General features: G+C 40.4%; 1 protein-coding gene across 1 annotated transcript in view; it reads left to right on the forward strand.

Annotated features, from left to right (window-relative positions):
• Positions 1 to 17,902, forward strand: part of fndc3ba (fibronectin type III domain containing 3Ba) — an 88,909-nt gene that overhangs the window by 62,243 nt on the left and 8,764 nt on the right. The window contains exons 15-24 of the mRNA XM_063909081.1: positions 366 to 452; positions 2,118 to 2,253; positions 3,473 to 3,544; positions 4,936 to 5,054; positions 5,291 to 5,396; positions 5,978 to 6,150; positions 6,688 to 6,801; positions 7,582 to 7,731; positions 9,662 to 9,942; positions 12,542 to 12,766. Coding sequence (XP_063765151.1) covers positions 366 to 452; positions 2,118 to 2,253; positions 3,473 to 3,544; positions 4,936 to 5,054; positions 5,291 to 5,396; positions 5,978 to 6,150; positions 6,688 to 6,801; positions 7,582 to 7,731; positions 9,662 to 9,942; positions 12,542 to 12,766 — 1,463 coding nt within the window. The remainder of the gene's footprint in view (positions 1 to 365; positions 453 to 2,117; positions 2,254 to 3,472; positions 3,545 to 4,935; positions 5,055 to 5,290; positions 5,397 to 5,977; positions 6,151 to 6,687; positions 6,802 to 7,581; positions 7,732 to 9,661; positions 9,943 to 12,541; positions 12,767 to 17,902) is intronic.

The raw sequence follows: 17,902 nt of genomic DNA on the forward strand, positions 1-17,902 counted from the left end.
AATAAGAGAATAAACAACTTTCCCCAGGTTGCTGTATACCTAAAATAACTTGCATTGCAAAATAGTCTGGGGGAAATGTACAGCAGATGCAAACAGCAGTAATTTATGTTATTGACTAGCGTATATAGGAAGGGAGTTGCACCAAAGGCCCCCATGTACTCCTTACCACCCTTAACCGCACATTTGTGAGAAGTAAAAGTCAGCATTTACTGCCTCCATATGTTTAAAAATGTATATTAGTCTAATACCTCACTGAAACCCTACACACACACACACACACACACACACACACACACACACACACACACACACACACACAAACACAGACAGTATACTGACAGATTTGTGTGTCCTTGTTAACACAGGGAACAGACTTTCATCCTAAGTACACTGGAGAAAACTTGACCTGTACTGTACAAGGACTGAAGAGGAGTACACAGTATAAATTCAGGGTAAGTCACAACTTTTGCTGTGCGTGTTTTTATTATTTTGAAGAATATTTTGTTGGTATTTTTGCATTTTATTGGACAGATAACAGAGAAGAGGCTGAGTGGAAATGGGGGAGAGAGAGAGAGGGGTAGGCTATTACATGCTACAAAGTTCCCACAGCTTAACTTTATGTAATCCTTTTCAAAAGTCTGATTAGTAAAGTATACCTATCAACAAACTTCCCAGAGCGAAATATGATATTATCATCTTAAGTTGTGGGAATTTCGTGCATTGAACTTTTTGGTGCTTTTTTTAAGTGTTTAAATGGTACCTCCCAAATAGTGTGTTTTTTGAATTATAGTTAGCAGTTTTGGATTTACACTTCTGGTTGAGAGTTAGAGAAGACCGATACCAGTCTCATGTCTGTGTGGGTAAATATGAAGTTAACGTAGCAGCCAGTTAGCTTAGCTACAGTAAGACTCTACAAACTCATTGAAAAAAGATAGTTTAGCTATGTCTGCTAGCTTTAGCTTCATGTTTACCTTACAGACATGAGAGTACTTCGAGAAAACTCTCATGGAAGCAAACGTTTCTGTGTACATAAGAGTTTCAGAATGGTAGAAATGAACAATAATTAGCATGATTAGCATTAGCTGCTTTGGTGTATGAGTTCAGTGAAATTCCTTATATAGGATTTTACAATAAAAGAAAATAATGTATCTTAAAAGTGTTATAAAAACAACAATAATACAGAATACCTTTATGCTTAAACTACACATATTACCTTTATTTGTGTTATAATTTGGCTTTTTCGGCTCTAGAACAGCTCATACAACTAGAGTCCTCATGTCTATGTATTATTTTTTTCGTGATCAATTTCCAGTCAGCAATGTTCTCTTTGTGGTAAATGTTTCCAAGGATACAAATGTATTCAGGTGACTTTCTGTTCTAATAAAACATCAATCAATCTAGGAATGAGTACAGTATTTTACCACCAGAGACTTTACTGCAAATTAAGCAGAAGTGAAGGAAGGCAACACACCAGCCATTTAGCGGGTAGAGAACACTGTCCGGCTCGACTAAAAGCTGTGATCATTATGTGGGGACATTGTGAAACAAAATGTACCATCAGTAGATCTCTGTAAGCAAGTTTGCGCAATCATTAATGCAACCACTCCTGAATGTGTCTTGTTAGCAATGTATTACGGTGCAGTTATATAAAACATCTCCTGTGGACTTCCACTTACGTTTTCCTGTGCTCACTTACACTATCTGATTAACCCAGAGGACATAAAACATACATGCTCCCAGACAAGAGACACCTGTGTTCTTTGTGATGTTCACCTGCTGAGAACATCTGGGAACAAATAAGATTGATTGTCCATTGGGGTAATGGAAGGATCAAACTGAAGAGGGATGAAGGCACAGAAGCCAGGAGAACAACAGCTGGAGTAACAGAGAATAATGGCTCCTATTTATCAGGCTGTTCCTCTACTTATTGATAAATGTCCACAGCCATCAACACCCCATTGTTACTCATTTTGTGTCTACTTTGACCTTTTTTTTGCTTTCTCCCAACCTATTTTGCTCTCTTTTTCTTTCCTCTTCGCTGTTTTCATTTTCTTTCTTACACTCTCATTCCTTTATCAACACTTAATTTTGTCAATTTCCCCTCCCGTTTCCTGCAGCTCATAGCATCGAACATGGAGGGAAAGAGCAGTCCCAGTGAAGTGTTGGTGTGCACCACCAATCCAGACAAACCAGGACCTCCATCTACACCCTGTGTCACCGCAGAAACACCCTACGGATTCACCATCACATGGGGTAAAGACACACACAAACACACACATGTACATGCGTCAAACATTCTGGTGCATTGACAAGTCGAAATGCGCAAAGGCACAGGGAAACAACCTCCAAAAGTGAATTCTTCTTTAGCTTTAACCCTTGATTTCGATCATGTAGTCAATTTAAAAGATTGCTGAGATACTAAGGATTGCTTCACTCATGTACTTTTAGTCCGTTAGTTAAAAAGGGAAAAAGAAAGCAAAGGTTCAAAATTGTGTAAATTTGTGATTGCAATAATATAAGAATCTAGTTTTAAAATTATCAGTTTTTTATTGGTTTAATTCAAGTCCCATTGTTTCATTAGATTGTTGTTTTTTAATCAAAAATGTCGTACAGAGCGTATTGCAGAAGAACTGTTCGTGATGGATAGTTATTGACAACCTGCTGCCTCTGGAGTGTTATCATGAATCTGAATTAGCAGCCATAAAAGTCGTCATGTCTGCAGTCGTCCATCTGTCCTGCGCTAGCACTGCAGCCTGCCCTTTCTCAAATGCACCGATTGTGTAGTGTAACTCAATCACCACAAGCTGTAAACACAACATATTTTTGGTGTTAAACAATTGACTTTAAATGAGGATTTTTCCACCATCAACAGCTTAGCCATTTCAAAGTGAGGTAGTGGCACTGTATTCCCCTGCTGCTTTTTAACTTGTGCTTATTTATTATAACTGTACCACCCGAGGGTGTGCCTCACTGTAATTATTGCTCCTGTGTTGATACAATAACTATGAGAAGTGGCACAGCTGAGGAGGTTGCTTCCAGCAGTGCTGATTTACCTATAATCTCAGAACAAATCATTCCCTATAGCATATTATTTTCCAGCTGCTATCACAATTACTGTACATATTTTAGTTTCTTCAAAGTAGTCCATATACACATGAAAACAAAACAAAACGAAGTGTTTACCTCCCTTACTACTGAATCTTTTGCAGCAATTAAACAACTATACTCTTTTATTTGGCCGAAAGACAGACAATCTGTCGCAGCTCCTGACACTTTATAGGTACTGCATAATGTCTTCAGGATTGATGAGGAGGCTAAATGTCATGAAGAGTCTGAACGGATGACTTATGAATGTGTTCATCATTTTTTCAATTGATGTGTGCTAATACCGAGCGATTTTTGGTCATTTCATATCTTTAAACTTTACACATTCTCCTGCTTATGACATTTATGCACAATGTTACCCCAACAGATCCTCCGCAGGACACCGGGGGCTCAGGGGCTCTTACATACCTGCTAGAGATCTCGGAGGGATGCTCTGAAGGTAGGATCTATATGTCTGCATCTAAAAGTCCATCCATTTATCCGTGCCACTATCCGGCTAATTTGAGTCATTATTCAGTCCATCCTCTTATAAAAGAAAGCTCTAAATGTTCCATCCGTCCTCACTCCCCCTGTGTCCTTTCTCACGGTGCAGACATTTTTCCCACTTACTCTCCTAAGAAGACTTGCGACCATAATTTACGCTTTGTTATTATCGATTTAGCGTTCAGCATTTTAAGATCTTAGCAGATTTGCACTCCAGGAAACCAAATGTTCTCTTGTTTCTTAAGCAGGAAGAGGAATGAGCAATAAGTGCTTTAATCTGTGGTCATTCAATAACGTCAGAGGAAAAGTAGTTTGTTGTTTTTTGTTTGTTGAAAATCAAACAACGAAGAATAGAGCGTGTAACCATTTCATACATTGATAGTGTAAGAAGATCTACAGCAGCAGATATCTAACCATATGTTCAGTGGATTGATCTCTGTGGAATAATTTAACGGAGTTATCAGCCCCTGGATTATCTGCAACTCAAATTCAGTCAGTGTGACTGAGTGTGATAGGATTTACCATATCAGTTTTTATTGGAAAAACATGTTCCAAGATCAGATAACAATCTTAACATTTAATTAACCCTGAAAACCTGGCCTGAAATGTATTTTAAAATATCCATGACTAATACCAATTTCCGACTTTCCGATTATTAATAAAAAGTTTGACGTTAAAAAACCTCAACCGCTTCGTCAGTGTGTGGGTGTCATCTGATGGGATTTGACTGCAATGACCTACAATTCAACCAACTGTCATATTCTGACATCGTATTTTTTTCAAGTGACACCCATCTTTAAACCAGTGAAAGAGCACGGACAAAATACAGAAAAATGTCTCTAGAGAAATAATAAAAAACATCCTTGCTTTGGTGTTCATGAAGGATTCAACTTCTGACTTTGAAAATATGTATTGAGGGCTTTTAAGACGAAAGATACTTTGCAACTCAAAGTCCTCATGTTTTTGTTCCTTTTTAAACTTTTTACCTCTCGCTAAATTGCACCAGCTGTGAACTCCTGGAACAGCCATGACTTGGTCCCTGTAATTCATTAAAGTATTACGTGTGCAGTGTATGTGTGTGCTTCACTGCTCTGAAACAGATGTTTGAGTTAGCTCTAAGCAGTCACTCAACTCTTTATGTTGATGTTTACTCTAAACTCCTCCATGAGCTGTAGTTATGTGTAAAATCTCTTATGCAGCAAAAAAGCAGCACTATATAGATTAGAGGGATTTCTTGTCAGGGGAAATAATTAGATTGACCTGCAGCATACATGCAATGCAGCTGGGGATTCTGTGTGTGATGTAATGCTCATGTATTTGATCGGTTGTGTAATTCTGTGTGTGCAGCGAGCCAGTGGGAGGTAGCCTACAGTGGTCCAGCAACAGAATGTGTGTGTGAGCGCCTGACTCCTGGGACATACTACCGCCTACGTGTGTGTAGCATCACCACCGGAGGACACAGCCCGGTAAGACACAAACACAGTCAGGCATGCTGAAGTTACTTTAGAGCAAGATTAGTGTTAATTTTCAGAAACTGCAGTTGAGCCGCAGTAATGCATCAGTGTTACATGTTGAAAAAATGTGGGGAAAACCACAATCTGCAGAAAGATAATCATAAGTACCCAAATATAAATAATATTATTCTAACTGATTTATAACTGTTCCTTCTCTGTCTTTCTGATTTCATATGTTTATCCTGAAGTGTACTGTTAGTGTTCCAGTCCGTACATTAAGCGTCCCGCCAGGACCCTGCCAACCACCAAGGATTGTGGGCAAAGCCAAACACAAGGAAGTGCAGTTAGAATGGGGTGAGTTCAAACACACACGTATGCTTTGGATTGTTTTATGTAAGGCGGCTTAATCACCCTCTGGCAGCTAAATATGTTTCCTGGCCAACTCTAAATGAACCTCAGTCGACCATGTTTCAACTTAATTGAGCTCTGATTTAGTCCATTAAATGCCTAACTTAGCCTCATATCTGGCTTAACTCTCGTAATTTCAGCCTGTTATTGCAGATTAGTGCTGTTATCTGTTGGCAGGCAAAAGTCTGCGCAAAGGAACTTGTTTTAACAAGTTTATTTAGCTGCACACAGCCCTAATCAGCCTCTAGTTGAAGGTCAAACTATTACTAAACAAAATGAATGGAAGGGTTTTCCCCAATGTCTTCTTCATTTATTACTTTCACATTATTGCAACTAAGTGGAAGCAGCTGGGGGAGAAAAATCCCTTGATGAAGATTAAAAAATGCCCCTGTCGACCTGATCTGTAAACACATGACATCCAAAAGGAAACATATTCGATTTTAAACGTATACGTGACATCATTGGTTCACCTGGCTTTTTTCTACATGTCATCTGATAATAGTTTGATTGTCTCTGTGTCCCTGAAGAATCTCCCATCTCTGAGGGAGTATGTGAGGAGTGTGTGTTCAGTCTGGAGATGAGCGAGGGGGACACCAAGCCAGCAGAGGTCTACCATGGGTCAGAGCTGCAATGCACTGTGGGCAGTCTGCTGCCTGGGGCCACATACTGCTTCCGACTGCGGGCTGCCAACGAGGCTGGGGTGAGAAATCTACATGCACAAACATCAGCAACACCAAATAATAAGTTGCAATTCACCAGGCATTACAATAGAATCCAACAGAGGTACTTCTTATTTCTCACTTTACAAGCAGAAAGTCTCTGTTCAATGGCTCTTTTATCAGTACTATCCACTCAGCACATTGAGTACATCATCTGTGGAACCTCTTAATATGAGCCAAATATTAAAAAGCTCACACTTAATTCAAATTCAAGTGGATTTTATTGAAGCCACACACATAGATGCAGATACACAGACCAGGTCAGACAGTCCCAGACAGACTAACAGCAGGCGTACGGATGCATGATTGTTCCACAGCTAAAGAGGAAACGAGTACTCAGACTGGCTGATTCGAGTACAGTCTCAAACACAACACACACTTAATGAATACAGGAGCGGCAAACCAAAAACTAGCACTCACATTAACAGGCAACCCTGGGTGATTTTGCTCTGTCTCTCCTGCTTTTTTTGGTTGCACACATCTCACGGAGTGTGGTGGTTTCTCTTCTTCTCCTTTAGTTTGGATCGTACTCTGAGCCAACCGAAGTGACGACTGCAGCGGGCCCTCCTGGCCAGTGCGGGGCGCCACTCATCGCTCTCACCAGTAACACCTGCGTAACGCTTAACTGGGAGGTAAGACAAAGACAAAAACACACTCAAGTATTTATATTTTATTAACTGTAAGGAAAATATGCTTCTGTGGTTCCTTTACTTATCTGCTTTAACATATTGTAGGCTGAAATATCCTTTGAGAATGTAAAGGAGATAATTTGGTCCCACACTTCATAAGGGCAATGGCATTTAAAGCGACGCACCATTAGACTGTCCAAGACATCCAGCTGTCGTAGTTTGGATGTACACTAATATAAATTCATAGGAAGTGTGATTTAGTTTCAGCCATAAACGCTTCTTGTACTGACAACCATACAACATTGAGTTTATAACTGTACTCCTTTTCTATGCATTATAAAAGAAGATGCTAAAAAAGTTGTTTTCATTTCATCGAATCATTGATTTGTTTTCCGTAGAGTTAAGAGAAGTGGTTAGGAATAGACATTACATTTTTGTGCTACTTGACCACGGCCAGAGACCACCTTTCTTAAGGCTGTCTAAAGAGTCCCCCCTCTTTCTCTTTTACTGATATAAAAAGCTGCTGCTGTTGGTGTGTCTGTTGCTGCGAACGCTAGACCCAGGAGACGGTCTTTGTTATAGCCATCCAACTTTTCCTGTATGATGTTTCCAAGAAAGTCTCTGGCGTTTTGTCATAAATTGATGGTAGTTTATTTCTCATCTCCCTAAGGCCTGCTTTAATGTGCCCCTATTCACTGTAGTGGGAAGGAAGAGGGTTTTTTTTTTAATCCAAAGTCCATATTGGCTTTAGCTAAGTGTGTGTGTGTCTGTGTGTGTATACAGAGTCCTGAGGGTTCGGGTACAGACATCTCTGAGTATCGCTTGGAGTGGGCGAGGGAAGACGATCCCATGGAGCTCATCTACTGTGGAGCCGCCACGCAGTGCGAACTGTCTGACCTGACGCCTGCCACAGACTTCTGCTGCAGGCTACAGGTAAAACACACTCAAATCTGCACTCAAAATCTACTTGTGGGTATTAAATGCATGGAAATATGTTCCACACACATCCACACACAGATACTGCATCCGTCTACAGGCACACAGAGATTTTTATACTACAGGAAATAAGTAAGCACATGCACTATGAATGACATGGCATGCAAAAACATCAGGGTTCCTAAAAAGTCTAGAGATTTGGGATTATTATGTACACAATCTATTATGTAGATCAAACATTGTTATATATTCAGGAAACATACTGATTTGTTGTCCTTTATGTAAGCATTTCAATCAAAGACATACGAAATATACAACCCATGTGAATATAAACTGCTGGTCCAATAATCAAAATGAAAATATACATAGATTTCTGTGGTTACTGTTTGAAGGTATTCTGTAACCTAATTTTTTCGCATCTATTTTAACAATTTAGATGTGATGATAAATGCTTTGAGAGCTTGTGTTTTAGGTACCATGAAAGAGTTTGAATTGAACTCTTAAAAACCTGTACTAACCTGAGACACGTGTACATTTGCCTGCATGGCAGACCATTAAGAAAGAACACAATCAAAGACAAATGCAGAAACTTGCATACAAATTACAGCCAAGGGAGCCCTAAAAGCAGGGGGAAAAAAACACAGACGGATTACACTGAAAGGTTAACGCTAACTGATTTTATCTTCTGACTCTTAATCTAGTGCTTAAATAAGTGCTCTTATTTTGTGTGTATACTTCTAACACACACACACACACACACACACACACACACACACACACACACACACACACACACACACACACACACACACACACTCACTGACTTTCCCCTCCTCTGAAGCTATGAATGTAATAACAGCATGGTTTATAGCTAGCTTCTTTATGGGCTCACTTATGGTCTTAAGAACAGCACAAGGTCATCCAAATGTCCCGATCGATGCGTTTGTGTGCGTGTGATTTGTCTTTGTATATTTCTGTGTGATTATACATGTAAAAAAGGACATACTGTATGTGCCTTTTAAGAGAATTGCACAAACAGACCACATAATAGGCATTGACTTGTTTGAACTCTGTTTCTCTGCTGATGTCCTCTACCTGAATGATTAAATGGTGCAGGTTCACGTACGCTAGCATTGGAAAATCTTTATAGCTTGACTTTTTTTATGAAAAAAAAACACACAGAAAGCCAATCACACAAATAAATTCCCAACATTTGTCCTTCTACACTGCCAAAAACATATTTAACAAGGGAAGATAAATCAAAAAACATTACCTTTTAATGTGTGACCATCAACGTAGATAGTTAACTGCCAAGAAAAAGTAATAAGTCAAGTCTTAAAGTACATGTTGTAGACTGCAAATCAATCCTTCTCCTCCTTGATGTGAACTCACATTAATGTATGCCGGGCTCTTTTTGGAAAGTGACTTTAGTGCATTTTCATATAAAAAAATAGATGGTCCTCGTGTTTTCAGATGTACTGCATCTTGTTTTTCTAACCTATCCAACAAATCCATCGCTCCTCAAAGACAGCCAGTTTTGGCCGGCGTGTGACACTGAAATCTTTCAAATCTATATTTAAAAAATCTTGTATAACTTTTTGGGTTTCCTGCGGCAAGGAAACAGACTTTTATATCTCAAATGCAATTGAAGGATATTTGACGGAGGCTCCCTGAGGGGATTCCACGTGACAGATATTGACTAACTTATTAAACATGCTTTCAGGTCTTATTTGAATTCATCTCCCTCTCTTTGTCTGTCACATTTCAACCTTGTCTCATTTCAACCTACTTTTAACTATTATTTATCTGTGTTTGATGTTGCTCTTCTCTTATTTTTATCCCTCTCTTTATCTCTTTTTTGTCCTCAAATCCATCCACCCCATTTTTCATGTTGCTTATCCTCTCTGTGTTTTTGTGTCCATCTCAGGCGGTGAATCAGGCCGGTGCCGGTCCTTACAGCGAGCAGGTGAGTTTCCGGACCCCGGCAACAAATCCCGACCCGGTCTCCACCCTCATCCTCCTGGACCTCCCGACTTCCTCGGAGTCAGGCCATTCCCCGTCTACCTGCCTCCACCTGAAGTGGGACGAGCCAAACAGCAACGGGGCGGAGATCACCTCCTACGTCATCACCCTGGACGACCAAACCATCACTGTGGAATCAGGGACAAGTCACCTCGTGACAGACCTGCAGCCGGACAGCGAATACAGGTACTGACATACGATTGCAGACAGCAGGGCTGATGTGAAAACAGGTTTTATTGGAAACAAAGTGTGATTTATAGAAGATGATGGTCCACAAATCACTGGTTGACATTTTGACTTGCATAGCTGAAGATAAAAACCCAGATATACTACCATTGACATTAATGGGATAGGCAGATGTACAGGAACATCAGATGTCGGAGCATTTGAAACTTTGTTCCTTCCTAAAAAAACTCACTAGGATAAGCTTAGCCTGCACATTGTTTTGCTCATCTATCTTACAAACATTACTACGTCTTTTCCGAAGCTTGTTGAGCAAGCCACCAAACAAACCTTCATTTTTTTATGTTTACATATCAGCAAATGTCACTTGGGTAGTTAGATAATAGTATAATCGCTACTATAATGTCTATCTATCTATTGTCTAACAGGCTCAGGTACACAGTAAGATCCAGTAGTGGTACTGAGTAGCAGTGAATAGCCTGTACGATGTTTTGGTGACACGAATGTCAGATGGTGGTAAACTCGAGCGACAGTAAACAACTACTTAGTAATCTGAATCCCCAGCTAAGGTTGTTATGTCTTTATAAGCCATTCTGTGATTACGTGCGTGAGTGTGCATGTGGTTGAGTTCTTTGAATTGAGGGGGGGGAGGGTGTCCAAGTAGGCTGGTGAAGAGGCACAGCGAGGTCACACCATTGTTTTCATACTGAGGTTGTTTTGTCCCGATGTCGATCTGCTCTCCTGCATAATAGCAGCCTCAGAGACAGAACTGTGTGTGTGTGTGTGTGTGTGTGTGTGTGTGTGTGTGTGTGTGTGTGTGTGTGTGTGTGTGTCTACCTACCTGTGAGTGTTTTTGTGTGCAACAATGATGATAATTCGGGTAGTTTATTTACAGCATGGAGTACTTCAAATAATATTATTCCTATTCCATTTGTGCGAAATAGCTTTGGGGAGGACCGCAGTAAAGGTTGTTTGCACTGTGGGGCTTTGTTTGCTTTAGTTTGATTATTTTGTTGTTGTTGATAAATAATGTTGACACTCCTGGTCATTTTCGTCCTCTCTGTACATGCCGGGAACATAGTATATGGTATACTGTATGTTAACATTTTATACATTTAAAAGTACATAGAAACCATTTACAATTCCTTAAAATGTCTCAGTTTTCGTTGAAAGCTTCACAACCTTCAGGTCTCCACAGATTTTGCTGAATGTTGTCAGGTAAAAAATTCCATGGCAACAAAGTTGATTTTTTTTTCCAGTGCTGGCTTTTCATAAATACAAGGTTTCAGAGACATTCTTATTCACCCCTGCTCAATACCGTCTCAGTCTCTTAATAATGCTAAAAGGTTTTTATGTCTGTAGAAAACACCGGCAGGTTCACTGAAGCCTTGAAAAAGTCAAAAAAATAACATTTCTAATAAGTATGTAAAGGAATGTTGTCAACACATTACACCATCGGTTTCCCACCTGCAAAATAAATGTTGTATTAACTTTTTAATGAGTGGCTGATGAGGTTCAGTGTTTTGCTAGAGAGGGACCGTTTGCTAATTTCCCCATAGTTTTTTTTCATGTCATGATGAAACAGAAAACCTGGAAACGAAAACATCTATTCTGAACTTTGAAATGTTAATCCCATACATAACTACATGTAATCCGCCATCATGAAACGCTAAGATCCTTTATCTGTCACCCTTTTCCTTCTTCTCCATCTTTCATCATCTGTTATCTATTTGCTTGTTTATCTAACATTCACCTCTCTCATCACTCCTTGCTCTGCTGCATGAATTATAATGAAAGGTTACAGTTACATAGAATCGTCGACTGAATGTCAGACGATGGATGCTCGCTAGCTGAGGGCCTTTGATGGAGAAGCTAATCAGTTGTTTAGACATCGAGAGAAAAAAGGAGGGGGGTTCCTAGAAGAAAGGCAGCAGGGGAGTTAAAAAAAACTAAATTAATTCCTGCTAGTGCTTTTTAATTATCAGTAGATCTTCGTGTCCCTGTTCGCGGGGATGTTTGTATTTTGGATGAAGGTGAACAATTCAAATCGTATGCAAACTCCGAATTTTGTTTTTAATCACATTGCACAGAAACCACAGATTTGTGTCCTATTAATATTACATATTCCTGGATTCAATTTCTGGAAACTAAGCACTAATCAGGTTAGACAAATAATACCAGTTTTTCTTGGAACTGTAAATCTTTTGAAACACAGTTCGGCAGTGATTGCTTTTTTTCCATGTAAACGACTATATTGTAGATGAAGGAAACAAGTGCAGAGACACTGAACTCTCACCCTGGAGAGAACATCGAATTGTAATGGGGGAAAGGTAATGGGCAAAGGGATCACAAACACAACCAAGGTCAAAGCTAACATGTGAGATCAGCCTCTTCACTGAAAATTGCTCCATCATTAGATAAATAGGTCTGCAAACACACTCACAGGTTATAAACTAACTGTGTGCACATGTTCTTCCTGCTTATGAATATAACACAACATGCACACAAGACATTATTCCAGAGATTCAAGTAGTATCCGATTGATACCACAAATTTATATTTCAATTATTTAACAATCAACCTGTCTCTCCCTCTCTTGCAGTGTACATATCCAGGCGGTGAATGCCATTGGCTCCAGTCCCTTGAGTCCAACCCTGCTGGTGAGGACACGCCCCCTCCCTCCAGCCCCGCCCCCTCTCGAATGCTCGGCCGCGGGCCCTCAGAGCCTGAAGCTGAAGTGGGGCGAGAACGCCAGCAACACACACACCCGCGCCCTGCTCGCCAACGACATTCTTTACACACTACAGATGGAGGACAAGAACCACAGGTGGAGCAAACACACACACACACACACACACACACACGCACACACACACCCACTGATCTTTGTTGTTTACCTCCTAGTATAGAGAGGAGGTGCCGAGCATACCATGTTCTATACCACATGTGTATACGGGTATTGCTGATAAATGAAATACTGACCAGTTTACGTTCTCATACTTTTCTTTCTTTTTATTTTTTCCTGGTTTTGTCCTTCCTAACATTTCAACCTTGAAGTGAAAATCCAATCTACACTTCACAATATCAGTTCACAGCTGCGGCTTATATTGATACATTTGAAAAGACAAGTTTTGTCCACACTTCACACTTCATTACATTTGCCTCTAAGTCATTTACAGCGGCTCCTATATACCTTACACCCTCAGCTTTACTGCATTGTACACACTAAGTCTATACTAGAATAAAACGGCTGCCTAGTGGACCATAAAGTGCCTTCTTCACACTGCTTGGGCGTCAGTGTGTGATATAATTCACAGCATGGAGATATCCCCATGAAAACATGCCGTACTGTTATTAGTGCTGAGACGGTTGAAATCAACATCATATTTTATCATTTTCTTTTCTTAGGTTTGTAAGTGTATATGGTCTAAAGAGGCCCTCTCAATTTACACAGTTTGGAAGAGACGAGACAATATTAGTTTCACATATGGATCATTATCTACGTCCTGAGATTGAAACTGTGAGATTGTGCTCTCTAAACCTCTTAGCCGCCGTCCGCAACCCATTTCTCAGTCTCTTCAACCCACAGCCAGTCAATACAGCAAATCAGGACCCAGAAGGTCAATACACACATACACAAGAAGGGCTGAGCATGAACACCTTGAGAGAAAACAAGGGACTTTGTCTGCATGGAAGTGTGTGTAGTTGTTATATGTGTGTGCGTTTTGCTTTATATATGTGGTAACCAGATGTACCGGGGAGTAGGCACGTCGAGGGCATTTGGAGCCAGCCGGGATACAGCCTCCAACAATCAAGGCTCTATTTAGCTGACTGGTCAGACAGGTGTGACAAAGAGGGAAACAGGGAGACAGAATTAGCAGATGGAGGAGGAGGAGGAGGAGGAGGAGGATGGAAGGGGGGGGGGGGGACATGATGGCTGACAGAGTGCAAAACATAATTGGAAGAGGGCAAGTCTTTTATAACATCCGAGAAGAAATTACTTAAAGGAGGCATGAAGAGGGTAACAGAATAAACAGAAAGCAGCGCTACTTATATTTCCCTGCCCACCTGTCAGATTATCCCCCTCCCATCGCCGAGCACTTAGCCATTCTGGTTGGCCGGCCTTCAGGGTTAAATTAAGGCTTGGCTGGCAGCGAGTTGGCACCCATGTTCCTTGGCACCTCTGTAATGATCCAGAGTGCAGCAGGCAACAGATGGGACCTATTCGGCTGTTAACCTCTCAGACACACACACACACACACACACACACGCACACTGCTGCCGGCCAACTGAGAACAGCTGTGACAGTTCAGAGTTTTATTCACCCTTTACTAATTGGCTCAGTGATTATTATGACTGTGTGTGTGTGTGTGTGTGTGTGTGTGTGTGTGTGTGTGTGTGTGTGTGTGTGTGTGTGTGTGTGTGTGTGTGTGTGTGTGTGTGTGTGTGTCTGTGTGTCTGTGTGTCTGTGTGTCTGTTTCTTGTGTGTGAGCATTTGTCGGCATGCACCATATTTGGATCCGACGGTATTTTAAGAAACATCCTGGCATTTGCAACAATTACTTCCTTGATTTTCCTTAATCCGTCCTTTTGATTATATGATTTTTATAGTTAAGATAAGACCAGTCCTGGGTAAAACCTACAATGATAAATTCAAGTTCAAATTCATTCCAGCTTAATGCCTCACCTTATGCTGCTCACGCATAGAAAGTGCATTTATCGCTAATACTTTTCTGTACTTATAAATACATTTGGTACAGAAAAATATTCTGAAGATAATGAAAAGAACACTCAGAATGTTTCTGTTCCACGGTGGCTGTTTTTCCATGGGCAGAAATTGCATTTTTTGCCAGTTTTGATTCATTTATTTTTCCCACATGCGTCCCCCCTTGGACTCTGATAGTAGGCTTTTTCAATCGGCTTTTTCAAGTGGGAGAGAATTAAAGCTCAATGGTCTTTCCACAGGGATCGTATTTTCTATATCTTTCTTTTTGCTCTTTACAAAACAACACTTTTGAGTAGTTTCTTCTTGAGTCCATTATCTTTTTAATTCTCAAGAACGTTTTTGATTGTTATCTTTGCTAGAATATGCACATTATTAAAAACAGGAGAGGTAGAATCTAAGAGGGGGTTTTTTAAGTTAAGGTTTTAGGTGTTTTAGTTAGACCCACACAAAAAATGGCAGCACAAATACACACTCTCTCCTCTTCATTGCCATCATTTTCTTCCACAAGGAAACTCTCCGTAAAGTAGAAGTGGATGAATTGCCTCATAATGACCATGTGTGATTCCTGACTGATTCTTCCTAATTGCTCTCACGTAGGATTCATCACTTCCAGCTTCTGGTGGCTGTGACTTGGTGTTTAGGTGTATTAGGTGCTGCAGTAGTGTCATTTTGTGTGTGTGTGTGTGTGTGTGCGTGTGTGTGTGTGTGTGTGTGTGTGTGTGTGTGTGTGTGTGTGTGTGTAGAGGGTTATCAACATATGAATGGTCTGAGACGGTTTACAGGGCTCTTTTTGCTCTTCCCCTTTTGGTTTCTCATAGCACTCTATTAAAGTAAACTAGCAGGCAGTTTTATCATAGATGAATTCACCATGGCAACCACATGCTTCATTGCTAATCCTAATGTATCGGGGGAGATACTGAGCTACAGAAAGTATCAAATCTCGGATCGCTTTGTCAACAAACATATTGAATAACTCGCTGCAATTTCTCCAAATGCAATTGTAGATTTCCCCAATAAATTACATCAATGTAATTTTTTAACAAAATAGCATTACTGTCTATTTATGTGATTGACATTCACCGACCTTGTCTCTTTCCTTTCTCCCTCTTAGTCTGTGGGAGATTCATTTACATTTATTCATTTAGTTTTATTGTTGGAAAGAGGACTCCACCTCATGGCGGACATCTGGAGAAATATGCGACCCCTGTCATACATTTTATATTTCATCTCTTCTTTGACCATCTCTGTTTCCCCCCATCCACCTCGCCATGCCTCTGTGGCTGTGCAGATGATAAACAACGCTGTTTTTCTCAGTCCTCACTATATTGAATCCCTTGTCTTAGCTTTCCTCGTTCCTCCCGCTACGTGCCTCTTCCTCTCAGCAGCTAGTTTTGTCCGCTCTTATCGGCCTCTATGCAGACTTGTTGCTCATCCTCCCTCGCTCATGGCTATTTCATTTTCACGTGTTTCCCTCACTCCGCTATTGCCATTTGAAAGCAGGGTTTGATTGAGTTCAAAATACCTTTTGGCCGCGGGATTGGGGATGTAAGGGCACCATGACAACACAGGCAGTGCAATGCAAAGCCTTTCTGACAATGACTTCAAAATAAGACGGATTAACGCGGGTTGAAGACGAGTATTAGGGGCAAAGCTTGGGACAGTTGCCATCATCCATAGAATCCATATACACTGCTGTCTGTCCACCCTTTCGTCCATGTTCTGTCCATTTTACTGTCCTTAAAGTTCTGTTTTTCCCACTCAGCCCGCTCATTTCCTTCACCCTTAAATTCAGTCTTTTTTTTTGTGTTTATGTTCACCAATCTGTCATTCCAGGCCTGCATTCATTCACGCTATAATGTTAGGTAATGATTGCAAAAATAAACAGTTGCTTTCCTTGAAACTTATAACACTTTTACGCAATTTCTATGCAAATGTAATGATGATTTAAACACATTTGTTCTGGTCATAATTTTCACTTTATGTAACTAAGGTTAGGGCTAGGGTTAGATTATCTTTGTTATGTGGATAAAGTTAGTATTTAACCTTCATGCATTGCTAAAAGCTTTTTATTGATGAAGTGGAATGATTTATCATTTTAATATTTTCCGATAAATTAGAAGCTGTTTTGATTCAACCTGCTTTTAAAACCAACGCTGTTTGATAACGTTATGCCGAAATAAATGGCTTAGCATTCACAAAATGTTCTGTGTGAGTGGAATGATTGCAGGCTATGGGAAACAGTGTTGTGTTTAAAAATGTAGTCCTTTAAGTGGCCTTATTGTGCTTTTGAGGGGAGTGTGGTATATATATTGTTTGTGCGTTGTGCTGCAGCAGTATAAGGAAAATAAATTCCTTTTTGACACAGTAGGGGTAGAAAATACAAATATGAATCTGAAAATTAGCATAATATGTCCTCTTAAAACAAAACAAGCATCCAGCAAGAACCAGCAAAATTGGCACTTAAAAAATACAACTCTATTTTATGAAATCAGTATAAAAACGGAATATTGGAAAGTGACCTTCGGGAGAATACCACATCCTTGTCTGCTTCCGACCTCTCTGTCCTGCTCCGGGCTTGTTAATTGTTGGGTCAGTTGGCTCTGGTCCGAGGATGCGGTTCATCTCGTTATCTGTGGCCTGGTGATTCTGTGTGTGTGTTTATTGTCCGTGCTCTGCCGAGTGTTAATTGTTTTGATGATGGAAACTTGAAAGTTGATGTAGTTACTATGTGTGTGGTCATTTATTAGCCATGTGATTGGGACTGAGAGGGGAAAAAGGGGCGGCTCGGCTACAGTATTTACAGTGCAACTCATTCCCCCAGTGCTGGGTGTTCACTGTAAAGCAGTGAAGCAAAGGATTAACAACGTCATATATCAGAAACGCATCACTTCACTGTACTCCACATAAAGAGCTCATCTGGAGTTATAGCCGGCTACTAAACCATGACCTCTCTCGTGTCTCCTTTCTCCCTCACTCTCTCTTGTCTTTCCTTGAGAAAACTGCCTCCATGCTTTGTTTTTCCTTCCGCTTTTTACCCTCTTCTCACTTTCTCCCTCCATCTCTGCCTCCTATGCTCTCACCTTTGTATTTCTTCTCTTTCTTCTCTCCCAAAACCCTTCCTCACTCAGACTCCTCAATGATAGTGGAGATAAGTTACCTCCTGTTCAACTCAAAGCCCCATTTCTCCCTGACCCACTCAACTGCTCACTTATCATCTATCCTTCAATCCATCAATCT

This window comes from Eleginops maclovinus, chromosome 19 (genome assembly GCF_036324505.1).
Source record: "Eleginops maclovinus isolate JMC-PN-2008 ecotype Puerto Natales chromosome 19, JC_Emac_rtc_rv5, whole genome shotgun sequence".
In the NCBI taxonomy this organism is placed as follows: Eukaryota; Metazoa; Chordata; class Actinopteri; order Perciformes; family Eleginopidae; genus Eleginops; species Eleginops maclovinus.